Below are 27,132 nucleotides of genomic sequence, written 5' to 3'. Positions count from 1 at the left end.
AAATGTGATCATTGTGTTCCGGAGAAAACCACTTCACCTCTCCAAACCATGCCTACATCAGTTCAGTTCAGTCACTCAGTCGTGTCTGACTCTTTGCAACCCCATGGACTGCAGGACGCCAGGCTTCCCTGTCCATCACCAACACCCAGAGCTTGCTCAAACTCATGTCCATTGAGTCGGTGATGCCATCCAGCCATCTCATTCTCTGTTGTTCCCTTCTCCTCCTGCCTTCAATCCCCAGCATCAGGGGCTTTTCCAGTGTCTGCTGCTGCTGCTGCTAAGTCACTTCAGTCGTGGCCGACTCTGTGCGACCCCAGAGACGGCAGCCCACCAGGCTTCCCCGTCCTTGGGATTCTCCAGGCAAGAACACTGGAGTGAGTTGCCATTTCCTTCTCCAATGCATGAAAGTGAAAAGTGAAAGTTAAGTCGCTCAGTTGTGTCTGACTCTAGCGACCCCATGGACTACAGCCCACCAGGCTCCTCCGTCCAAGGGATTTTCCAGGCAAAAGTACTGGAGTGGGGTGCCATTGCCTTCTCCGATGTCTACATAGATATAAAATACTAATATTTTGTATCCTGGGATAGTATGTTCCTGTGAGGAACCGGGTATCATGTGTGATCCATTAGGCTGGAGCCAGGGTATGGGAGTGGACCGAGAAATGTCAGGCTGTGGAAACACATTGTGCAAGAGCCAAAATGTTCTGGGATTGTATCAGAAAGACAACATGCTCAAAAGACTGCCTTATGGCATCCAGCTAGAAAGGAAATAAGATGTAACCCAGAAGAGGACCCAATAGATCAGAGGCTAAAGAAAGCAAATGAACCTAGACATCAGAATCCAAGGGGAGACTTAGAAGGAAAGGGGAAGCAAGGAGGGGTAAGCAGGAGATCTGACCTGTATGAAGTGGAGCTGGGTGGGAGATAGTTTGAAGATTAAAGCTCAAGGATCCTGAGATGCCAAAGAAAGGTTATTGTGGGAACATAATCTATGGGCAGGGGAGGGAGGATGTGCTTCCCTGGTGGCTTAGGAGATAAAGAATCTGCCTGCAATGCAGAAGACCCTGCATTCAATCCCCAGGGTGGGAAGATCCCCTGGAGAAGGAAATACCAACCCACTCCAGTATTCTTGCCTGGAGAATTCCATGGACAGAGGAGCCTGGTGGGCAACAGTCCATGGGGGTCACAAAGAGTCAGACACAGCTGAGTGACTTAGGTAGATGGGTAATCTATGGGAAGTCACTCTGTAAAGGGTAAAACTCTAACTGTAATGGTAGACTGTGTCACTCGGTGCTCTGTGTTCCTATCTAGGGAAGGATTATACTACTCAGCCTATTGAATTCAGATGTGGCCATGATGTTTGCTTTGCCCAGTGAAATTGAAGCCACTTGGCAGAGGTCTTAAGAACTAGCACACACATGCCATGCTCTCTCTCCTCTCTACCTTCATATCTGGTAGATGCCAGACCCTCTGTCTGAATCTTGGGATGAGGGTAATAATGACATCGGAGCAGAGTCCCCACATGTGTAATGTGTAGAGTCCCCACATGTGTAATGAATGTGTAGCGAGAAAAAAAGTTTTTCTTATTTTTTCCACTGAAGTTTCTTTTTTTCAAAATCACAGATTATCTAGCTGCTCTTGACTGATATGAATGAAGATTACTGGTTGGAAGGCAGTAATTAATGGTTATGCCTGGTTGGACTTATTTTAATATGACAGGCAAAGTACGACAATGATGTTGCAAGAGAAAATGACTAGGAAAAATACCACTACGATGTTTATTTAGGACGATCTGTAACAAAGAGTGAAGCCTGTGGATAAATTATTACCTCTGCTAATATTATAGCCAGTCAAGTGAAAAATACATTAATAAGAGACTCAGCTTTCTTTATTCTCAAGTACCTTACAGTCTAATCAGAAAGCCTTAACAAATTCATACTCACACACACACACGTACCTTTTGATAGATAAAAACATGTAAAAGGGCTCAAGTCTTGCCACTGTAAGAGTCAAAAGTCAAAGGAGACAAAAGGTACAAGCTTGTTGAATTATATTATTGTAATTGTGTTGTTATTCTAATTATCGTCATCATTATTTTACTGTTGCTTTTGTGGTGTTAGATATTAAGATGATAAAATGAGTAGTTGTTGACAGGAGTTGAAAATATAAATTCCATTATTCTTATTTGGCCTATTTAGTATTCTGAACCGGGTAGCCTTTGAATGGACAATACGTGAGGGAAGAAAGGTAATTTATTATTTTCAATAAGTAGCTTAGGAATAGGAAACATGGTGGTTTTTAGTGATGCGACTACAGAAAGAGAAAGGACTGGAAAAAAAAAAAGATGCAAGTGACTATAATCAGGTAGCCACACAAAACATGCACTCTATCCCTAGAGGGGAATGAAGACAGAGGAGACTCAGGAGCCAGCAAGGGCTCATCTTGGATCATAGAGGCTAATCCTTAAAGGCTGGACCAGGGAAGAGGTCTCTGTTAATGACGAATGTCCCATTCTGCCCCCCTGACTTGGCCTACAGATGTGGGCATGTGCAGGGAACCATGAAGAGATTTTTCTTCATCCTTTTTGCATTTGCAAACACAGCTTTTCTTGGCTTACACATTAGTAATCCATAGTCCACTGAATATTGTATTGGCATTTGACCCAAGCCCCTAACCATATTCGTGATATGCAATACTGATTATGGGGCTATTGGGAACATGAAATGTTCATTTTTCTCAATTGACCCCATATCTACTTTTGAATTAAGAAAAATGTTGAGAACAAAACCAGGCCCCTTCCTGAAACTAATGCTGACGGGCATTCTCATGAGGACAAAAGCAAATGGAAGTGAGACCAGGCTGATATCGGCTCTGTCTCGCGTCATTTTAAAGTGTTGTTCTTGAGCATTTCAAACGAAGAGCCAACTTTTTCACAAGCTCTCTGAAAACTGTTACTGAATTGTATTCAGTCCCTATTAAATTACTAAGCGGTATTTTCACTTCTGTGGTAGTAACATAGACTGAATAAACTTAAGTATATTCTACTGCTTTTGTTTATGTACAATTGCTGCAAAATAAAGTTTATAAAATACCTAGTGTGTGCTGCGATTCATGGGGTCGCAAAGAGTCAGACACGACTGGGCGACTGATCTGATCTGATGTTATCTAGTATTTCAGCCAAACAAGCATTTGAAAAAGATTGTATCCTTCAAAACTTGAGAACAAGTACATCAAGCCTTTCCTAGCAATGGGAAAATTCACCGAATACATAATAAAATTTTTTATTTGTCTGCTACCACTAATAACATATAACCTATTGTACTTCATAGCTTTCTTCAAACATCCTAAAGTTTAAAGGGAAATAAGTGTATACACAAAAATAAATGGATAAATAATTAAACAGAAGTTAGAAGCATAAGTGAATAGATAACACACATAAAATAGAGGTTATAAGAGTGATATGGGAAAAACAGGGCAATTGTTTAGATTTTAGGGCACTGCATGTGATTACAAGAAATCAGATTTTAAGTGTACACAAGATGTTTGAGGAAGACAGAGAAGGATCTGTTTACTTGCATGCAGAATGGACCACAGCCCTTGAGGGGTGATTCTGGGCATGTGAGGAAGCCTCTGTTCTCAAAGAATTATCCAGCCATTCACTGATGGTCCTCAGGATGATCCTGTAAAGAGACTCAATGGGTTTCAGGTAGGGTTTTTATTTACTTCTTAATATTTGGCTCATACTACACCGACTGACTTTGCAAAGTGAAATTGCAAATAGTCAAATTACTCAGACAGAAAGGCTTATACTGAAAAGTAGCTACTCTGTGCAGTATTCATCTCTCATGGCTAACCTCAGTTCAGTTCAGTTCAGTTGCTCTGTCGTGTCCGACTCTTTGCGACCCCATGAATCGCAGCACGCCAGGCCTCCCTGTCCATCACCAACTCCCGGAGTTCACTGAGACTCACGTCCATTGAGTCGGTGATGCCATCCAGCCATCTCACCCCGTCGTCCCCTTTTCCTCCTGCCCCCAATCCCCCCCAGCCTCAGGGTCTTTTCCAATGAGTCAACTCTTCGCATAAGGTGGCCAAAGTACTGGAGTTTCAGCTTTAGCATCATTCCTTCCAAAGAACACCCAGGACTGATCTCCTTTAGGATGGACTGGTTGGATCTCCTTGCAGTCCAAGGGACTCTCAGGAGTCTTCTCCAAAACCACAGTTCAAAAGCATCAATTCTTCGGTGTTCCACAGGGAGAATGAAATTTTAACAGTTCCTCCTTTTAGTTCTCTTGATATTTTTTTATTAACAAATTGACCTCACTCTTCCCTATTTGGTCAGCATTGACATCTGTGCTGTTCCTTCCGTCAAAGGGATGACTTCACTCAGTCCCCACCACCACCCATCTTGATAGTTGTATCAGGATTCTGGCCTACCAGTTAGTTACCTCTACAATCTTGGAAGGCAGTGGGGTCACTCATCTGTCCCCAGGCCTTCCACTTCTTATTTTTAGCCCCTTTTTACTTTTTGACCCTAGTCTTCCCTGGCACACAGTCACCCCTTACAAAGCTGCAGCCTCCTGTGTATGTTTCCAAAGCTCAGCATCATTAGTCAACGCTCCTCCATCCACACTCCTCTCTCAGAAATACTTTCTCTCTGCCTCTTGTTCCACTATGTTGTCTTTATCACCATGGGCTTCTATTCCTGCCACTGTTTACTACCACTTTAGCAAGAGGTAAGAAGGGGAGGAGCAGGGAAGAAAAAAAAAAAAAAAAAGAGGAGATGCATGTGTTCTGAATGGGCATTTCAGTCAGAGTTTTTCAAAGCAGGCTGTATGCATTTTTCTAATGATTGGTTCAGGCATTCAATCCATTTTTTCAAAGAGGTACATGATACCCTAAATTTTAAGCTTAAGGTTCTTTCCTCATAGGGTTAAAATGCCTAATATGGCCAAATATTCACTGAGAGGAAAAAAATTTAACTATATTACTTTCTAAGTGTAGACTTCAGACACCCTACCTCATTAATCATATTGGTTTCTTATTTGAAATATAGATTCTTGGCCTGATTTAATTAAATAATCTGGGCCAGGGCCCACCCCTTAAATCTGCAAGCTTAACAAGCTTGTGATAAAATGTAATATTAATGCTATTTTATTTATAAATTAAATAGATATAATTTAATATTAATAACAGAAACACAGGTGATTTATAACATTTAAGTACTTGCTATACATAAACATGGGAGAAGGAAACAGCAACCCACTCCAGTATTCTTGCCTAGAGAATTCCATGGACAGAGGAGCCTAGTGGGCTGCTGTCCATGGAGTTGCACAGAGTCGGACACAATTGAAGTGACTTGGTATGCATGCATGCATTGGAGAAGGAAATGGCAACCCACTCCAGTGTTCTTGCCTGGAGAATCCCAGGGATGGGGGAGCCTGGTGGGCTGCTGTCTATGGGGTCGCACAGAGTCGGACACGACTGAAGCGACTTAGCAGCAGCAGCAGCATACATAAACATTTCATATATATTATTTAAAGGAAAAATTATAGATGGCAGGCCTTTTACAAACTTTGGGTGTAGACTCAAAAGAGAAATATATACCCTTAATATTTGCCTTTTAAAATAATATGCTGTATGACTAGAACTTCTGACTAATCTCATTGACATGATTGTAAACTTAAACATTTTTTCAATCAGCAACTAATTATGTTACTCATAAAATGCAGTGTTGAATCAGCTGAAGTTTGTATTCAGTGATCACACATCATAAATGCTGTTTATTACTATTTCCTCAGCCTTCTTTCAGTAATTTCTACAACTTTAAATATCAGGAACTGAGATTGGTTTTTCACTATATTTTTAACAAGGATTTTTTAACTGCTTCATATGATTTTTCCCTCCTCTGAGTGTTTTCAAATTGATTTTTCAGTGGCAAGATTTTTAGCTCCAGACATTTGTCAGGTATTAAAGTCAGGCTAAAAGGTCAGTAATTCTCAGATACATTCTATTTCATTTTATAAATCATCTTAATGTTCTAAGCTGCTTAATCCTCAAGTTTTCCATGTATCTTCTCTTCTACAGTGCAGCTGTGGAACAGAAAGAAAGAACCCTGCCAAAATGACAGCATAAAAATTTAGAGGGATGGTTTGTATAAAACCCTAATTAGTACTTTATATGACATTTTAAAGGCATTAAGTATTTCAAAGTCATTAAGCAAATGGTTATTATTGTACAAGTCATTTTAAAAGAATAAATTTACCCACCAGGATGTTAACTGCTCAGTATGAATTTCCTTTGAGCAGTGAATAAGCCATGGTGATGCTCTTATATTTTCATGCTGTAATTAGAATAACTAAAATTTTGCAAATATTATCTCTAAATAGAATTAATATGATACGTTTTGTGAAGTTGTTCCTTTTTAGGATGAGACATCAGCTTTTTTATGAGCATGATACATTTCATTTCTATATCCTTTACTGTTTTTGATTTAGGAAGAAATAAACTTGATAATTTTTAGGGCAATCTGTAATCCTGACAAGTATGAAATTCTATTAGTGTTTTCTTTCTTTCAAATATAATTCCACTGAGTTGCACATTGTTTGTCTCTCATTTTCATTTTTATACTTCTCTGTGCTCCAGCTTCATCGACTACTAATTGAGCATTCACCAGACAACAGATGTGATGGTACAGAAATGCATTCAAGAAAAGATTAAACCAGGAGGCTGCCAATTTGCAGTTGGACTTTAACCTGCTTGCTTTTTAATAATGCTTGAGTATAGATCCTTATTTATAGGCTTGGTATAAATATTATTAAATCTTTCCAACTATTCCCTTGAGCTTTGAATGTTCACTGACCTGTGAAGATAGCCAAGTGGATAAATAAGCTTATACTTAGACCTAGCAAATCAGAGGGCTATTAGAGCTTATCTTGACTTTTCTTTTTACTTTATGTTACATGATGCATTGATTTTTTTAAACTAAGAAGCCATTTTAAAAAGACACACTTAAACTGACTTCCAATTCTCTCTTAATGAATTGAAAGTGGTAGAGTCATTAGTGCATATCCCAGCCTGTTTTCACATCCTCAATCTCACATTTGCTGGTAGTCACATAAGTTACACTTGGCTTTAGCCTTGGAAGGCTAAAGAGAACCTCTGAAGGCAGAAGTTAACAAAGGAGAGGGGCTCTAAGAGCTGTCATGTGCATTCTTGCCACCCCATCCATCTTACTCCGTGTGTTCTTTTCCCCATTCCTTCCTTGAAAAGAGTGATCAGCTATGTCCAATGTCGTCACAAAGAACAAGAGAGATTAATGGTAAAGAGTTTTGTTTTTCTTTTTTGGTTCAGGCAATTAAAAGCTACAAATGACCTTGTGAAATCAGGTCCTGTAAGAACATGATTCAGATGCCTGCTGGGTGAGTAGCGAAGGGAAGGGGAGGAAGTGGGGAATAGTGGAGGTGGGCTTATCTGTCAAGAAGCTTAGCAAGCATGGCTGGAAGGTAAGCTCCTAGGGTTCTTACTAGGAAGCCGCCTAGACTTGTGCAGTACACAACCTGAACGAACTCAAGCAGGGACGTAACACCTATAGTTTTTATTCTGAGCACGCTTTTATTCTGAGCACGCTTAACACAGAACATATCTGATTTGCAATGAATGAACTTAATGGTTCTTGAATAGTGTCAAAGAAAATTTTACCTAAAAGAAGGAGGAAAAGATTTTTTTAACCACTAATCTAGTAATGAAAATGAAAAGAAAATCATGTTTCTATTTTGAAAAGTATACCAAGAATCAATTCAATTTGATTTTGAGAATTAGGTAGAGTCAGAAAGAAACAATGATAATTAATAATAGTACAGCCTTGTGTTGACATAAAGCTCATGAACTTTTCCTCATATTCATTGTCTACTTCTTTATGGAAAAGTGCAGTAAGAGAAATTTAGGAAAGAACTGTAACCTAAAGAATATTAAAAGTGAGATGAAATTAGAAGGTAGGAAAAGTTCTTAAAATAGATTTCTAACAATACTAACTCAGAGTATCATGTGATAAAAAGACTGAACTGACATTCAGGAATAACCCTGGGGTCAGAGAAGCATAGTATATATAACCTATGAAATCATCCTATTTCACCAAGTTTCATGTTAGTCTGAAACATGAAACATCTCTGTGCAGCCTTATATGTTCCTGTTTAAAGCTGGACTAGAAAGCAGAAATTTGGGGAGCAATTCAAACAACTATAACGATTATCAAAAACAAAAGGACTGGAACCTACTATGAAATGTTCAAAGAGAGAAACTTTTTGTAAGTCCTTCTTCACTGTTTCAGCTCATGACGACTATCATAATGTAACTGCAGGGGAGAAGGGCTGATACTGATCATTCCAATGATAATTATCTTATAAAAGAAATATCCAAACTTGGCCTGAAGATCTTTGTAGCAGCAGATCTTCATCAAATGTTCTTTGGCTTACCTAGTTCACTTCCTTTGTGGAAGAGCATTCTAACAGAAGCTTGCGGTGGTTAATGACCACAAAGGGGATAGGAGAGAAAATGCGCTGACTCACTGAGATGAAGTAAGCAATGGAGGAGTTAGTTTAAACAGAGGTTGTCAGAGGGGGTTTTGGAATCTACTTCTCTGGAGAGTTTTAAAAATAGGCCAGGCACTCATCTCCCTGGGATGGGCTCAGGCTGCATAGTAGCTAGAGGACAACCACAGCCCTCTCGGGTTCCCTGCCACCTCTACTGTCTATAGATGACAACAATATCTGAGGGGCCCCTGGGCAGGGAACTGGTGGTAACCTGGCTCGTTTCTAACTAGAGTCCTTTCTTACCCCATGGAATGATAAGTATATAAGTGAGGGTGGGGTCAGATTGTTCCCTGAACCATACTCTGTTAGCATTACTGAGCAGGGTGCTCCATCCACCAGCACCGTCGGCTGAAAAGCATGGATACCAGTTAGTATTGAATGACAGTGCTCTGTTGGATTTCATTTGTTCCATTGTTTTGTGTGTCTGTGTGTCTTTGTGTATGTGTGAGAGAGAGAGAGAAAATATAGTTAAGTTACACTAATTGGAAAGGAAATTCGGTTAAAGAGTCTGGAAAACATCTGGGGAAAATACCTTCATGTCCTTGTGAAGCATTTGATTCTGATGTTAGACTCTAATCCTTAGCATTTGAATTTCTTGGATCGGAGGCTTATCCAGGATTGTTGTCTCTTGCTAGCAGGCGGGGGGTTTCCTCTTAGAGAATGAGCTCCATTCTAGTCCCCTAGAGCTACTGGGTCATGGCCAGCTTCTCAGGAGAGCTGAAGAGACAGCAGAGCTGACAGGCACAGGGAGACTTAGCTTTGAATATCTTGCACCCCATTATTTGGTGGGTGGGGGTGTTGCTAATTGTTCTTCCATTTCAACAAAGAAAGTGGTGATTTGCCAAAAATCAAGGATGTTCCATCTTAAGGATTAGGCTGAATGCTTTCAAGAGAAGCACTTTTTTTTTTTTTTTAGGATGAATTTTATCCTATAATATTTTTCCAATTTATTTAGGTACTTTGTCCAAGGAAAATAGTATAAGTGTTATGCCGTGTAACCAGAATCTTTAGAATTAGTACAACTTTTTCTCAATGAAGGTCTATCTTTATTCACCAAGTGGGCTCAGATGGTCTGTGTCGGGTGGAGTGCCTGCCAAGGTCACAATCATGCAGGCTGCCCAGAGGAGAGTGGACCTGGCAACCCACCACGTAGTAAATTTACAAACAGGTGGTGAAATTAGGATTTTCTTTTTTACTTGTTCTTTCCTCCATGCTTCCCATAATCATTGCTTTTCTGGAAGGTCAACTTTGTTTTTTTTGTTTTTTTTTTTAAGGAAAAGGAGTCTTTCCTTCATCTCCTAAATGCTAAGTTGATGCCCTTCCCTAGAAGTCTTTCCATTAATTAAGTTGGCCTGAAGGTCATAAACCATGATCGATATGGAGGCTGGTTGCTGCAAGGTGCTAATTGACATCCCCAAAGAGGAATAGTGTCAACAATCAATAGAGAAGAGCAAGACACTGGTAGATTTATGGCTTTGATTTTTGAAAAGGTATGGGAATGCCCTGTGATGTTTTCCCCTGTACTCCTTTTGAATGTTAATGCTTTCTTGAAGATGATTTCAGACACACTGCTAGGATACTGCCTCTACTCACTGAAGCAGAATTCTCTGAAGAGTTGCTGAGGCAGAACCGAAATCATGGCTCGCCTCAGAGAAGCAGCTGTATTGGCCGCTAATGATGCCTCACACAGAAAGACGATGCTCCTTTAACTCGGGGTTTTAATGGGAAGTTTCTAAGCCTGAAACAACAGCTTTAGCTCTGGGGTGTGCCATCAGCTGCTTGCAGCTACCACTGCCTACTGCTTTCTCACAGCCTGGTCGGGAAGAATGGAAGCTAAGGAGGCTTGTAACTACCTGTAACTGTTCCACCAGGAAATGGATCAAGTGTTTGTTCAGCCAGATCCAGGTATTTGACCAAAATCTGTGTCTATGGTGGGCTAATTAGATGCTTTCCTCTAACTTTAAATATATGCATGAGCCATGATTGCATGGATGCCTTTTGGATCCAAGTTCTGAATTTAGATCTAGCTGTCAGATAAAGTCTAATTAAATAGTTGCTAGGTAAAGTTAATGCACGGGGGTGAAATGTAATGATGCCTGTATTTTTAAAGCATGCTTAAGTTTATAATGCTACAGACACTGGATAAGAGAATAGTAAAACAGGCTTTTTTCTTTGCTAAGCTGCAGTAAATTATTCTTGAAAGCTCTCTGCCCATTACATTTTTTTTTCCTATTCACCTAAAACATCCCACCTTCCAAAATGTAACAGGGATGTTCTAATTTGGTTACAAAGGATCATGACCCACACAATTCATAGTGATAGTGCTGACTATCCCTGTTGTCCCTGGGCAGTGTGTAGCCCTAGCCTTTTGAGGTATCAGCAAGCACTCTCTTTCACTAGGAAACACACAAGGAAAGAGAAGGAAAACTGAGTTGAACAGTAAGGTTACTGTTTGGACTTTGAAGTTCCAGTTCGCTCGTGGTACCTTTTGACACCCCCCTTTACTGACTGGGCACTCGCAGGCTATTTTTCTGATGTTCTCAGCAAGGCTGCAGTCTTGCCCTGCAGTCCCTTTAAAACTCGTAAAGCAGATGTTAGGAGGAAGATGAAAATAGGGAGGAAGTAAAGCTGCAGTCAGGGCTCAGGCTGAAGATAAAGGTCCCCTGCTGACCAGCATGGTGAACTGGCTACAGCAGGGTTCACTCCCCAAACCAAGCAGCAGATGTGTCTGCAAGCTGACTTTGCAGAGATGAGCAGAGGAAGCCGACCTCCTGTGCAGCAGCGAGGTCTAGCAACAGTTCTGAAACTGCCTGTTGACATTTGTAGCTGACCACACTCGCTTGTCTTTAAAATTGGTGTCTATGGGCTTTCTACTAGCCTTGCGTCTAATTTTCAAGTGTATAAATTAATATTTACTCCTAACCATCCTGTGAATTTGGAATCATCAGGGCTATTGTATCAGAATAGGAGTGGTGTTGAAAAAGAGGAACATGGGGGTTGCCATGTATTGATGTGAGCCAGAAAATGGGGAGAGGGTGGTTAAAATGCCTGAAGTACTTAGAGTCCGGAAATCTCTACCTCAAGGTCTTGGCTGGCCACCAAAAGGGCCATGTATTCTGTGAATTTATAGGAAACATTTTGCATCTTTGCATGTATATCCTGGAATGCAAGTTGCTCTTCACTGGATTCATACACAGAATTTCTAAGAGAAATGAGGTGACTTTGGTGGTGGGCTCACAGTTGTGGGGGGAGATGTGTAATAGGGTCGACTGGGATGTTTACACGTCGGGGGTGGGTGGGTGGGATGGACGATATACCTCCAGACACTCCAGCTATACAGACAGCAATGCAGTTGAGGCTTCCTTTAGCTCAAAAAAGTAGAGAGTGATTTTATTCTGCCTCAGTTTCAGGATATATTTCTTCCATTTTTACAAGACATGTTCACATTTCAACAGCCAAGCGTCAGAACTACTACAGGATAACGCAGCACTTTGACAAAGTTTGTCCCTGTCAGTTGTTGCAAATTCAGTCCTGCCTACCTAGCCAACTCCCTCCCTATTTCACAGTCTACGGATTGGTCTCACTAGGCTGCTAGATAAATATAAACAAGGTACACAGGACGTCTTTGTGGGACAAGGTGTCCCGTCCATCACATGTGAGTGTAAGCTGGACAAGCCTGTGAGTGTTCTTGCTCGATGGATGAACTGTCTTTACATCTGCTTTTGAAAATACATCAAGTCACATAACTAGGTTTGTGGCCTACAAGGTTTAAAAATTAGGTACAGCAGTTATATGGTTTCAGAGTACTTAAAATACAGACTGCGTTGTTTCACAGCACCCTGCAGGGCATTAGCAGTTGAAGGATGATGACGTTCTACTCATTCCCCTTTGAAGGGGGCTACTCTTGAGTTTTTTGATTTGGGGCGGTTTATTTAACAATCTCCATTCCTGCGTGGGAAATGAGCAATAAATCTCATTTTGCACAACAATGAGATAAAGAGAAAACACTCATTCCTCATCACCTAGTTTTTGAACAGCTCACCATGTGCCAGGTAGGACTATACACACACAACATCTACTGCAGCTGTTATTGCAACCCATCGCGAGAGGGATGACCACAAAAGTGAGATGGTGAAATCGAATGCCTGTGTGTGGTTTCCCAGAACAAGGGGCCAAATGCAATGAATGAATTCTGCTGCTGTCACTTGGAAAATAAGAAATATATCATTACTTTAAGATAGTTCTCTCCAGACAAAATATTTTTTCTTACTGTGAAATTTTATAATGAGATGAACAGTCCAAAGGCTCCAAGCTTGAGAAGGATATGTATTGGCATTGATAGTTCCCATGTAAGACAATACAATTCAGGATATTTTAAATGGCTACCCTTCCCCATCAAAAAGCAATCTAGGTAAGAAAGGATTGACCCCTTAAACAGAAAGGAGAGTGCTTAATTCCAGCGGATTTCTATATTTCAGACCCTACCCATCAGCAGTGAGGCCAAAGAAAATTTTAAAAAACCAAACAACTGCTTCTTAAATCATGAGCTCTGTGACTATTAAAATGTCATTGTGACTCAGATTATTTGTGATTCTTTGAAACAAGATCTATTTCAACCACAATGGCCTGGCACCCCAGTTAGGGTGGATGACATGTTCTTTTTTTCACCCCTTCTCTGTACCACCCAGCACCTCCAAGCTTGAATTCAGTTCCCTGAACTCTAAGGGGCCAGAGGTTTGTTTCAACCTCTATTAGAGAGGCAATGATCCCAGAGCAGCAAGGAATTCCTCAAGGAGCCTGTTGTTTAAAAAGGGGATGGTGAGGAGCACAGTGGAGATATATCCTGTAATAGGTGCTGCTGCAGAGTGCAGGTGAAATGTTCCCAGGGACAGTGCGCAGGAAGCGTCGGTGTCTCGGGTGAAGGGAGGACCGAGGACCTGCTGGGGAGGAGGACTTTGGCGTGGACCGGAGGGAGGGAGAGAAAGCCGCAGGTGGGAAGAGGGTGAGGAGGAGAGCATCTGGCGGACAGCATCATGACTCAAAGCTCAGAGGTGGGAAACCCGGAGGTGTTCAAAGGCTACCAGGTGTGAGGTGGAGCTGCTGAACGGCCAGAGTTGGGACCCTCTCCCTAGGTGACTGCAGATCAATTACATGTAAGTTTGTTCTTGTCCACTGGTCATTTTGCTCAAAACCAAATGTGATTTGATCTTTGTTCCTTTCTGAACTTACTTTGGAAATACAGTAATACCTTAGAAAAATTCCACTGACAGATTGCCATCTAATCTGTGGTCCAGAAAACAGGTGTATTAGGTCCACAAGAGGGTTAAGGGGTTGGTGAGGGTCTTGGATATTGGAGTACAAGGGTGGTCTGAGGGGATGAATGGTAAATTTCAGCTTAGAAAGATGAATCATGACTCAGTATAGAGGAAGTATGGGGTAAGAAAGAGAGAGTTTCTCTGCGAACGGACTAAAGTGCGTGGCCGACAGTGAGAATGACTGTGGCTGAGATGGACTCCTCACACGGGGCTTTGTGACTAATTCAGGGTGTTTGCACTTTGTGAACTTAGAGTCCAAGGAGCTTAGTTTGAGAAAAGGGATGTATTACATGACTTTTGAAAATGGCAGCTTTCAATTAAGCTTTCCTTGGTCCACGTTAAAATTAGACTTTATTTCCTGAGCACATACAAAGGGACCAAGCAAAGGGAAGACAGGTGTGCTGTGTGATAGGGAAAGCCAGTCAGGATTAAAATACTGCTGTGAGTGACTCTGGTCCTTCTTAAAATAACTGCCTTTTGTTGTTATTAATGCTGATAATGGTTGCGTCAAAATCTTTCAAAATAATTTACTTGCCCACATTCCACTATTCATCTGAAAGGAACATTTCATTGTTTAGGTAAAAGCAATTGTGACCGTTCCCTAAGAATCATTTCTACCAAAAAAAGGAACACTTTACTCTCAGGCACTTACAAAATTTGGGTGTCTTTGAATATTCTTGTACTGTGGTGGCCAAGTGATTACATTTATTTCTATTTCTGCATCTTACACTGATGCTTCCTTTAGCTTAAACATGCTGTTGAGCTTTCCAAATTTGTAAATTATTGATTAGTTGATTGCAGGTTTAAAATCAAGCAGGCTCTTCTAGGGATTTCAAGCAGTTCCAGGCAAAACTGGGAAATAGTTGGCATTTCTTTATGAATCTCTGGATCTCCATCTCCCTTCATAACCATCTCCTCTTCTCATCTCTACCCACTCTCCCTCATCCTTCCTTCCCCAGGACTCTCCCTTTGGACTATTGACTCATAGCCCCCATGTCTGGTTCCCGCAAGTCCCTCTAGCAGCCTCTTGCTCCCAGCCAGATCTTCCTTCAATTTCCTTTCTATCTACCTCTTTTCTACCTCCTCCAAACAGGAACAGTATTCAAAGACAAATCCCTGCTAATGTGTTAATGTTTCATTTTCTCTGGTAAAATACGCACTTTAATAGAGACCTGTGATAATTTGACCAAATGAAGTTATTTTAATAGGAACTTGAGCATCATAGTATGCTGGGAGGGGAGAGGCTTACAATCTGTAAAGATCTGTAGAGTTCTCAAAATGCTTTCATCTCTCTTGTTTCCTCAGTTTGGTATATCTAAAAGGGGTTGGTGGGGAAAGGCTCAGAGAACAAGAATATATATATTTATATTTTAGCAGGCTTCTCAAAACACCTGATCAGGTTGCAAAGAGGGTTAACTATATCCTTAAATCTGCCTTTTAATCAGCATAGCATGGTAAAATTGCAAATTAAAACTGAGTGTTATGACATTCTAATAGTTGGCTTCCCTATGAAGAAGTGAGGCCCCAGACTCATGTATAGAGAGATGTCACTGATAATCTGAAATTAAGATGACTAGGTTGTTTACTGGGACTTCTTGGAATGGTTGCCCATCACTGCATCCCCCAAATGAATGGTGTACCAGTTCTAGAACCTGAGTTATGGAATAAGCCTAGGAATTATAGGATGCTTAGCTAAGACAAAAGGACTTGATACCTTGCCTTGTACAAAGGACAAGGCTGGAGCAGACTGGTCCAGGGTGTCATGATGGTGCTTGTCATGATAGTAAAGTGAAGACCAGGGGTGGGAAGGGAGGGACCGAAAAGGTATCGCTATATTAGTCAGACAGCTCATGGCTAGGGTGTCATTAACACAGTCTCAAAAGGCTCTTTCTCCACTGTTGTCATTGACCTTCACAGATCTAGCAAACTTTGTGCTGTAAATTTACAGTTAATGGTCCTCTTTTTTCTTCTATTTCCCTTTTGGATTATGTAATGTTTTCATTAAAAAAATTTCCTAAAAATGCAGTCCTGTCTCGGTTGTGTTAAACAACAAAGAAAATGGCTCTGGTTTCACTTGGGCCAGACGGAAAATGGACATAGTAAAATGGATTGTACTAAGCCAGTGGGAAGGCCAGGGATCAGCAGGACATGGAATGACAAGAGGCCACATACTGTGTCTCAGTGGTAAAGAATTCTCCTGCCAACGCAGCAGATGCAAGAGATGAGGGTTCGGTCCCTGGATTGGGAAGATACTCTGGAGGAGGAAATGGTAACCCATTCTAGTATTCTTGCCTGAAAAATCCCATGAACAGAGGAGCCTGGCAAGCTACGGTCCACGGGGTTGCAAGAGTCAGACACAACTAAGCGCAGCACAGCTTAAGCATCTATTCCTCTATCACCACGAGGCTTTCTTTTGACCCAGGTTTTGGGGAATTTTTTGTTTGGTATGATTAAGTCCAGTTTGGGTATTTGGTGTGGGTATGGATGTCCTTAGAAGCACCAGGGGGAGCTGCCTTGGCTGCCTTTCCTGTCCCCTCTTCAGTTCCTATTAACACTCAAGACTGGTAGGGTGCTTAAAAACAAGCAAACCAAGCCCAATCCATGAATATCCTCTATACGCCTAAGGAGATGTTTTTAAAAAACAAATTTTACTCCAATCGTATTTTAAAATAAAAATGACTCTACTGCAACTATTCCAACCTTTAAAAAATTCAGAGTCAAGGAGCTGCAAAATATTATTTCCCCTAAACTGGTAACTCCTTCCTCCCAGATACCAGTTGTAATTCCTTTTGTAAACTATTTTTAAACTCTGATTTTATAAACTTTGAAGTGTCAACATATATGCAAACTGTTGTTATGCTCACTAATTCTATACCTCAAGACAATGATTATAAGTTAACTGAAGAAATACTATGTTAATCCTTTAGGCCATAATTCTATTTTTATTTGGTTGCTCATTTTCACTGAGCATAATTTCTTTTGAATTCATGGTAATTTCCATAGATGACTATGTAATTTTTTTAAAGACAGATTCATAAATATGTCCTATGATTTACCTATAATGTCTGATGTAAGTACTTTTCTTTATCAAATTTGATTTAAATAGGTTTAGTTCAATATATGAAGCTTTCACTGGCCTCGATGTCTACTTCAATATGCCTTTAAAGACAAACAGTAATATCCATACACCTTAGTTTTTCTACTAGCAAAATAGAAATAGTGATAACATTTCTTTCTTTCTCTTCCTCTGACCAAATGGTCTTAAACAAACAGTAGGAAGCTTCTGTAAGGCTTTTTTAAAAATGCAATCAATTTCTTTTCCCTAGCTCGGTTCTCTAGGTCCTTTCCAGGATCAAGTATTGAACCAGGTTTTTGTTTTCTGATGAAAAGAGAGAAAAGCAGCAGGAGTCTGATGGTTTGGGAGTCTGAGACCCCTCCCTTCTCCCTTGGCCTGGGCGCTGCGAGAGAGAGCAGAGGAGGAGCATGGTAGCTTCTTTAGTCCTGTCTTCAGTGAAGCAACACTTTGTTTCCTTTGCTTTTCATCTTTGTATGCTTTTCAAAGGTTTTCCCTGACATTCATCTTCATGATAGCACTGTGAGACAGCACACAGCCATTTCTACTTCTCATCTTTCCAACTTAGTGACCTCTTCAAGGTCCCACACACAGTAACACGGAGGCTAGAGACTGGGGACCCAAACCCAATGCTTCTTGAGAGAGTTTCTATATTAAGCACCTTTTCCAGCCTGGCTCAGACAATAAAGAATCTGCCTGCAATGCAGGACACTCAGGTTTGATCCCTGGGTCGGGAAGATCCTCTGGAGAAGGGGATGGACACCTACTCCAGTACTCTTGCCTGGAGAATCCCATGGACAGAGGATCCTGGTGGGCTGCAGTCCATGGGGTCGCAAAAAGTCGGACACGATTGGGCAACTTCATTTTCACTTTTCACTTTTATGCTTTGGAGAAGGAAATGGCAACCCACTCCAGTGTTTTTGCCTGGAGAATCCCAGGGATGGCGGAGCCTGGTGGGCTGCCGTCTATGGGGTCACACAGAGTCGGACATGACTGAAGCGACTTAGCAGCAGCAGAGTGACTAACACTTTTCCAGCCTCAGTTTCTTCATACTACAGAGATCCCTGCTCTCATGGAGCCTGTGATAGAGTGGCTATCTTCTGCTGTATTTAGCTACAGTCCTGGCACACAGCTGGTATCCAGTCAATGGTCTCATTATAAGAATGATGTGAGAGTATTATTACTGGAGGGAATCTGGAAGAGACTTGGCAGGGAAGCTAGGTTTGGATGTCAAGTTGGCAACACACCTGAAGTCAACATTGTCTTGGACATTTCTCATCTTCTGTACTCTGGTTGCCATCCCTGCCCATCCCTCCTGGTTCCACGTGGCTACCCTGAGAACAGTCTGGTAGTTTCATGCAAGAGTAACATTTTCTTCCCCATAGTTATATGGAATTAAGAATCCCTGTTGAAAAAGCTTAGCGATTGCTTCTTCTCTCTGAAAAATAGGATGGTGAGCCCAGAAATAAAGTTGCCCTTTGATGTTTACTCCCTCTCTTCCCTTCCTTTCTCTCTGAAGCGTCTCCAGGGTGCAGCCACCATGATCTCGGCAGGCTGATGATGGAAGAGAAAGAAGCCGGGAGACCCTGTGCTCCAGCATCCCTGGACGATGGATGGAGGACAGCCAGTCCCTTCTCCTCTGTTGCCCCTTGGGAACGTGTCATCAGATTCTAGCATGTCTCTGGAGCAGAAAACCACATTTGTTTTTGTGATTTTGTTGTTTATTTTCTTGGGCATCCTCATCGTCAGGTGCTTCCGGATTCTTCTGGACCCGTATCGGAGCATGCCAACCTCGACCTGGGCTGACGGACTTGAAGGCCTGGAGAAAGGGCAGTTTGACCATGCCCTTGCTTAGCAGGACAGCAGCAGGAGTCCATCCTGAGGAAGAGAAGTGCTTCGTGTCTCAGTGAGAGGTTTTCTTTAGTCACCGTTCTCAGCAACTCGAAGTCTTCACCCTATCTGGTTCTAGAACCACAATCCATTTATTCAGTAAACATTTGAGGACATTGGAAATGGAGGTTTCTATTACCAACCCCAAATAGGAAAGTTTCAGTTTCGACACTTACTCAATGAATGAATATTGTTGAATGTGTGTGATGATGAAGCCAAGAATACCAATAGTGACTTTGCCTAAAATGAAGCCCTACTGGACCTGGGGGACCTGACTAGGTCACCAGGAAAAAAGACCTGGTTTGAATCTGAAGGCAGGGCCAGAACAGACTTCCTTGCTCTAATTTTGTCCCCCAGCTTGTTTTCTTTTCTTGGGAATCTGGGTCCTGGGCAGAGAATGAGGAGGATGCTGCTGAGTGGACAGACCCAAAGCAGGTACTTGCTGTCTCCTAAAGCTAAGAGCAATGGGAGGCAATTGGGAATGCTTAGAAGAAGTGATTGATCTCTGGGAAATACGAGTGAGGATGATGTTATTTTACTTTTCAAATAAAATGAATTCAAAGGTTTGCAAACTATTTACCAGGCCAAGTGCATTCTATGTATTCATATTAATAACATGAGTAGAGGTAATGATACATAATCTGAATTTACTTTCTTTGCACAATTGATTGAAATAATAGGTAGCTATTTCAAGTTGTGCTTTTTTTTTTTTTTCAATAACAAGTTAACTGTTTGGAGGAGAAGACTTTTATAGTCTTAAGAAGAATGTATGCTTATGACTGATATAGAAACCAAATAAAACTTTTCAAGAAACAGAAGTGTCTCCTCTCTCTTATTTTAGCGCTCTGGAGGCAGTGTGTTATATCGAATGCTGAGGACTAATTGTTCTGAGAAAGAGAAAAAGACCAAAGACCATAAAAGGTCATCTGATTCATCCCTCTCCCATTTCAGGAAGGGCTTCCACAGATTGACACATGGGGCCTATTCTAAGCACTGTTTAAGTCTCCCAAAAAGAGAGATATGAAAACCTCTTATTCCAACTCTGTACGGATAGGAAAAACTTTCATCTAAACTAAACTCCTTAAGGCTGCATTTAAAGTCTATGTCTTCTAATTTTCTCCTCAATTAGCCTTCATTAAGAAAAAAAAAGTTTAAAAAAGGAACTATGCCTAAAAAGGCAGCCCTTAGTAAAACTTCTCCCTTGTCTTATTCTTTCTTTTGTAACATTTTGGAGATTCTTCTGCTCAGCTTTCCCTTGTCCCCCATATTCCCTCTTGATTTATTTTCATTTAAAAAATAATAGCTCTATTAAAATGTAATTTACATACCATAAAATTTAGCCTTCTAAAGTAAACAATTCACTGGTCTTTAATATATTCACAGAATTATGTGACCATCATCACTATCTAATTCCAGAATTCTATACCCACCACCAGTCATGTCCCATCCGTCTTTCTTCTCAGATCCAGTAATTTCTAATCCAGCTTCTGTCTCTCAGGATTTGCCAATTCTGGACATTTCATACTAATGGAGTCAAAGAATACATGGCCTTTTGTGTCTGGCGTCTCTCACATAGCATGTTTTTGAGACAGATTCATCTGTGTTGTAGCATGATCTGTATTTTACATCTTTGTATGGCCAAATAGGACTTCCCTGGTGGCTCACATGACTGAGCGACTTCACTTCACTTCATGGCCAATGATATCCTGTTGTTTGGCTAGACTGTGTTGTGTTAGTCACTCAGTCATGTCCGACTCTTTGCAACCCCATGGACTGTGGCCCACCAGACCCCTCTATCCATTGAATTCTCCAGGCAAGAATACTGGAGTGGGTTGCCATTCCCTTCTCCAGGGGATCTTCGCCTGGGTCGATCTTCTAATGGATCGAACCCAGGTCTCCCACACTGAAGGCAGATTCTTTACTACTGGAGCCATTATTCATCTAGCATGGTTATTCATTGGCCAGTCTAAAAGAAATGCTGCTATGAACACACTTGTACAAGATTTTGTGTGGATATGTGTTTTCAATTCCCTTGAGTAAATTCCTATGCGTGGATTTGCTAGCCCATATGCTAATTCTATGTTTAACTTTTTGAAGAACTGTGAGACTGTTTCCCAAAGCAGCTGTATTACTTTGCATTTCCACTAGCAAAGTATGTAAGTTTTGATTCTTAACTCTTCCCAACTACTCAGCTTTCTTTAGCTATAGAATTCATAACTATGTTCACTTATAAGAATGAGCCAAATTAAAAAGATAACCACCTCTTGGTTTCATCATGCTACAAGTTAATTGATGCCTTCAGAGATCCTACATTTCTAATTCCCAAAACATGACACAGATGCTGATCTGTGGTCATCCTGTGGTCTATTAAGTCACCTAAGTATCTTTTTTTCTGTCTTACTATTGCATCTTTCTTTAACCTACCAATTGTAAAGTTTCTTTTTTCTTCAAATGTACCATGTCATGTGTATCCTTATTTAATTTTTCTCCTGTTTTATTGGGAGTCTGTTCAAACCCCTTCAAGTACTTATTGAGCTCCTGCTTTGAGCCTGGCATTTCTAGCACTGGAAAGATAGGAAAAACATGAAACTAGTTCTTGCTCTTGAGTAACTGTCGACCTCACGGAAGAGCTGAGAAATGAAAGAAGGCACGTGTCCGCGCCATTGTTCAAACAACTGTGGGAACCTATGGTTCTGACACCATCAGAGTCCTCTGAGAGCTTAACAAATATATATGCACCCCAACTAATTTTTATTATAAAAGGTGTATAAGACCATGGTAAAAATGTAGAAACAATATGGAAAGATATAAAATAAACAGCTAAAGTTAAAATTCTGACTCCTTAGTTCATTCCAGCTCCTTAGTTCCTCTGGGGGAGCTTGTTGAAAATGTAGATTCCTACAGCCTTCCCTCCCTACAGAGTAATTCTGTAGAGGCGGGTCAGCAAACAGATGCTCCAGGAGATAGAATATGGGAGAGATGGATGAGGGCCAAGATAGTCAAGGAACCATCCCAAGTAACAGTGAGTCAGGTGAGGACAGTATGTGTTTAAGTGCGTGGTATAAAACTATGCAATCTAAGTTGCTATTCTGAAAGGAATTATGTCTTGACCTAAGATGATAGGCGTGTTTTAGATATGTTCATTGGAAGAGAAGAGGGAAAGTTGTAGAAGAGGAAAGTGGGTGAGGATGTGGGGCTTAGAGGAAGGAGAGCAGCCTGTCTGGACAATATAGTTGGAGGGAGAGTTGGAACTCTTATGGGAAGGATAAGGGTGAAGCTGAACATCCGGAAGTCGGAAAAGGCAAAATGAAGGGTGAGAGTCACTGCAGATTCTTGAGAAAGAAAATGACATGGGGAGTGGTGGTCAAGGCCAGTATCTGCACCCTCCCTTGGGGCCACGCTAGGATCTGCTACTAAAACAGGACAGACGTAAATAGCCATCTGCCCTCCACGAGGCCTTGGAACACAGGATTGCCAGTAAGTGCCACAGGGCCTCCCAGAGCCTGCTCTTCTTTCTCTCCTCACTTTATCCCCACTCTATTTTTGTTTTTCCTTCTCAGATTACTGCTGTTTCTTCAACCACCCCCTCACTGGTTGGGCAATTTTGATCCCACCCTGAATATGGGTCTCCCACGCTCCACCCTCCCTTGTCCAGAGCCAGAGACCAGAACAAGTGATAAAACACTTTGGGGTGTTCAGAGTAAATTGATCCCTCCAGTGAGAAGTGCTAACCCTCTGTTTTAATTACTCAGGACTCCTTGGGGTGAACAGCCTATTCTTGAAAGGTCACAAAAGCCCTCTCTCTCCTGGCTCTCTGGCTACAGGAGTTATAGTGCAGCATTTTGCCTACCTTACAAGATATTTATAATGAGTGCAGCTGCCCTCTATCATGGATATCTGTATCCCAGGATGACAAAAAGTACTTTCCCAAGGTCACACTAGAATAGAGCTGACTTCTGATTCAGAAAAATGTGGCAGACTCATTCTCAGTCTGAGCTCTGTTTGTTCTCCCAAGAGACTCCAAGTTCTAGATCAACACTGCTTCTTCCAAAAGACCTCTTTTTTTTTAAAACATCTTAAACCCTGTAAAGTAAGACTAATATAGGGTTTGAAGGAGATTAATTTGACTCCTGCTGTTAAAACTAATGAACATTCCAAGTAAGATTGTTCTTTTACTATTTTTTAGGGTTAAAGCTGAAACAAAATAAAGCAACAGTTTTAGGAGGCAGAAATTAAGGTGGATGTTTGCAGGGGAAAAAAGTACCCATTCAAGTTCCGTTGTTTTATTGAAACACTGAAACTTTTATATTACATTGATAAATTTGGTGTGATGACAAACTTTACTTGATGACAAATTTTACCTGACTAAATCATTGAAAGAAATCTCTTAGTTTCAAGAAGATGTCAACTTTCAGAACTGATGTATAAACCATATGGAAACATAATTATTTTTGAAAAAAATATTTTAAGCTCCAAAGCATTGAATAAATTCTGAGATGTGATTTGTGAGATCTGAGATGTATGTCTTCTGAGACAAAGTATACAAAGAGGGGTGCCTCAATTATTGATTCATCACAAAGTTGTAGAGAGCTGTGATCTCCAGAAAATGTATTCAGTTCTCTATATGTGCCTATTCAGGGTGGGATCAAACTGGCCCAGGCCAAAAGAGTTATTTGCTTGTTTTGAGATGCAAAAGAAGGACAACCATTTAAGCTTTGTCTCTCCTGTTACTTAAAAGAATAAATGATTTCCAGAGAGGTGTCTACCTCTTTGGAAGCAAGTCCTCCCTACCCTTACAGCTTGCTCTGGCCTGATGAGTCAGCACCCAACACTTCAGCCAGTCTGGGACTCTTATCAAGGTCAACTTTTTAGAATAGGATTCCCTGCTGAATTTAGAATACAGTTGAAGTTTTGCTTCCAGTTTCCTGCCATAAAATACACTCACATCTTGTCACAAAGCACCACAAGATATTCCTATATAATTCCATCCTATAGACCTCCCCAATATCCTGATTGATGTGTCTATGCTTAAGCCTAAGAGAGATTCCCTTAAACCATTTTTCAAAGGGGATTTCCATTTTCTTTTCCCTTCTAAGCTTCCCATTATTTTCTTTTAAGCCCTATTATATTCTTAGAGCTCCGAATATTAGGCAGCTTTTGAGAAGGCAGCTCTTCCTGGATTCTCTGGAGTTTGCAAAGCTGGAAAGAAACACTGCTATCATCTATTTCAACCCCTCACTTTTCATGGAAAGAAATAGGAAGACAAAGAGGTCAAATGGCATGCCCATATCACATCTCCACCCACGAGTTATAGTTGTGTCGTCTTACATATGTGGTGTGTGTGCACATGAATTCAAACAGAATGAACAGTTAATAAATCTGCAAAGTGAAAAATGTCCTTTTGCTAACTGTCATGAGAGTTACTCTTAAATAATCTCCTTTTTTGGCGGTGGGGGAGCAGTGGTGGGGGGAAGACGTGTTGTATTTCTTAAAAACAACCCTATGGACAGTATCTTTTCCTTGGGGATATTCCCAAGCTTCAGTTTAGGTGTCTGGACAAGAGCTATTTCCAGGTAAATTATAAAGGATCCCTTAGCAAAGATTCTGGTTCTCTAAATACAGGATAATCAATCTAGGATAAGGCTTCAGAATTTATTTCCAAATAGATCTTTGAGCTGTTTTTCTTAGCTAAAGAGGCCCGCCAAGGGAGATTACAACATAAAGTTCATAAAGATTTTGGATACAGCCCTATCTCTGGTTTATCAAAGAGATGTCTGGATCCTCTTAGGACAGAACTAGAGCTTCAGAAGTTATACAACAAAGTATTTCAAGTTTGAAAGTACCCTTTATCCTTTTCTGTCATGCATTTTTTCCTAGTTACCTCACTTATTTCTTATCCTCTCTTTTCTGATAAGTGGAGTGCTGGAAGAAGCTGAAAACAACATTAAATTCAGTACTGCTCTGGTGGATAAATATTTCTTCAACAGTCACAACAAATGACTGCCTGAGTTCTGCCTGAACATGTCTAACTTCTCAAGGAGTCCATTCCATCTTGAGCTCGTTCTGTTTTACAGGAAATAATTTTAACCTACTGCAAACTTGTATTTTGGCCATTTTTGCCAAGTGGACACCATTGTTTTCTTCTGAAGTGGCAGATTTCTGATATTCTTTAATAGGACCACCCTTGAGATGTAGCTGTTGTTGAAAGACAGGTCTTCATGGATCCCTCCTCCTTTTTGCATGTCCTTCTAGCTGAGACACTGACAGAGTTTAATTCCTTTGAAAGCTCTTTGTTTAGAGATAGCATCTCTCTTTGCCCTAGGTAGATGGTTGGGCAGATTTGCTCGTTGTTGTTCTGTTGCCCAGTCGTGTCCGACTGTGTGACCCCATGGACTGCAGCACATCAGGCCTCTTAGTCCCTCGCCATGTCCCGAAATTTGCCCAAGTTCATGTCCACTGCAGGTAGCCTATTATAAAAGATTGGGATTTCCTGAGCTTGGGATTCCTCTCTTGTAATGCCACCTATCGTGTGGCATCATCTCCTCTGATTTCATTGCCCTGTGCAAACTGGGATACGGAGCTGACACAAGGAAATGCTGATACTCTGGGTCCTCTGATTGTTGTGAATAATGAACTTTTCTCTGGCTGTCAGTCTTGTGCTTTCTACCAGCATCCATGAAACTGTCAGGCTAACAGATCAGCTTGCAAGTATGGTCAAATCTCAGCTCCTTCAGATTTCTTGACAGTTATCATTATTCCCCCAGGATAAAAATACTCCAGTTCCTTCCACCACCCTTTATAGTGTCATATGTTTTGAATCATCTCTTGTTCTTATCAAACATTCTGGACGCTCTTCAGTTTAGCTACGTCCCTGCTGCAGAGAAAGGAAAATAATAACCTCTATGTGGCTGACTAAAACGAGTGGAACCAAATTCTGATTTATTTTGTTCTGAGAAGCACATGTTACAAGATGCAGCCCAAGAGGAAATGATCTTTTTTTTGCAGCCACATTACTGTTCATAGTAAGCCATTCAAAAGCCATCACAGGCAGCTGAAACTCTTAGGTATTTTTATGTATGCCAAGGTAGAAATTTACCTATGCTATGTGATGCCAAATGTTATGTCAAACATAAAATCCCATCTTCTTCTGGTACAGTTTTACAATTTTGCACCCCAGTCTAAGAATTTAAAATTTCTCTTTTTTATTTCATTGTATTCCATTTAGTTCATCAGTCTAGGCTTTTTATAATCTGATTTCCTCATTTTCATATTCATTGTGCTCACCATCTTTGTGTCATCTGTACATTGGCTCAGCAAGCCTTCCATATTTTTTTTTCATATTAATGGCAAAACTTCAAACATATCAGAGCCAAGTAGAGAGCCCTGGGTCATGCCACAGAGATCTCAATGCATTTAAGGAGTCTGTTGGCAGACGTGATTGTAAGCAAATGTTCCCCACAGGAAACTCCATGGAGATAGACACTCCATGGAGACGTTTAACCAAGAGGAAACCTAGGAAGCATGATGAGTCATGCAGTCTGCAGCAAAGTTCCAGAAGACAGGGAAACCACCAAAGTGATAGTCACACAACTTTCCAAACTCAGCTGAAATGTTATGGATCCAAATTGGCAAATGGAAGTCACACAAACAGCAAAAAGAGCCTCTATCCACTTTTGCTAGAGCTTCAAACTCATAGGCAGTGAAAAGACTGTTAGCTCTACTTAGCTCTCTGCCCAGCATTGTTAACTCCGGTTACACATGAAAACAATCTCACACTATCTGCCAGAGACAACTCCTCCTAGTGGCAGAGACCATCAAACCGTATACTAATCCACTTGAGGCAGTTCAGTTCAGCTCAGTCGCTCAGTCGTGTCCGACTCTTTACGACCCCATGAACTGCAGCATGCCAGGCCTCCCTGCCCATTACCATCTCCCAGAGTTCACTCAAACTCACGTCCATCGAGTCGGTGATGCCATCCAGCCATCTCATCCTCTGTCGTCCCCTTCTCCTCCTGCCCCCAATCCCTCCCAGCATCAGAGTCTTTTCCAATGAGTCAACTCTTTGCATGAGGTGGCCAAAGTACTGGAGTTTCAGCTTTAGCATCATTCTTTGCAAAGAACACTCGGGGCTGATCTCCTTCAGAATGGACTGGTTGGATCTCCTTGCAGTCCAAGGGACTCTCAAGAGTCTTCTCCAACACCATAGTTCAAAAGCATCAATTCTTCAGTGCTCAGCTGTCTTCACAGTCCAACTCTCACATCCATACAT

General features: G+C 41.1%; 1 protein-coding gene across 14 annotated transcripts in view; it reads left to right on the top strand.

Moving 5' to 3' along the window:
* CTXN3 (cortexin 3) overlaps positions 1 to 19,661 on the top strand; it is a 32,250-nt gene extending 12,589 nt beyond the window's left edge. For 3 of the 14 annotated variants that reach the window (XM_070374045.1, XM_070374052.1, XM_070374047.1), the window contains 4 exons: positions 7,348 to 7,415; positions 9,860 to 10,075; positions 10,398 to 10,490; positions 18,493 to 19,661. In XM_070374045.1, the coding sequence (XP_070230146.1) occupies positions 18,583 to 18,828 (246 nt within the window). In that variant the 5' untranslated portion in view covers positions 7,348 to 7,415; positions 9,860 to 10,075; positions 10,398 to 10,490; positions 18,493 to 18,582 and the 3' untranslated portion in view covers positions 18,829 to 19,661. Of the gene's footprint in view, positions 1 to 6,650; positions 6,686 to 7,347; positions 7,416 to 8,170; positions 8,300 to 8,795; positions 8,953 to 9,859; positions 10,076 to 10,397; positions 10,491 to 13,053; positions 13,739 to 18,492 lie in introns of those variants that run through there. The other 11 variants (XM_070374046.1, XM_070374054.1, XM_070374048.1 and 8 more) reach the window with 8 other exon arrangements.
* Positions 19,662 to 27,132: the final 7,471 nt, after the last annotated feature.

The sequence above is a fragment of the Bos mutus genome, chromosome 7 (genome assembly GCF_027580195.1).
Source record: "Bos mutus isolate GX-2022 chromosome 7, NWIPB_WYAK_1.1, whole genome shotgun sequence".
Taxonomy (NCBI): Eukaryota; Metazoa; Chordata; class Mammalia; order Artiodactyla; family Bovidae; genus Bos; species Bos mutus.
The sequence above is the reverse complement of the archived record's forward strand: the minus strand, read 5'-3'. Positions and strand labels throughout refer to the sequence as shown.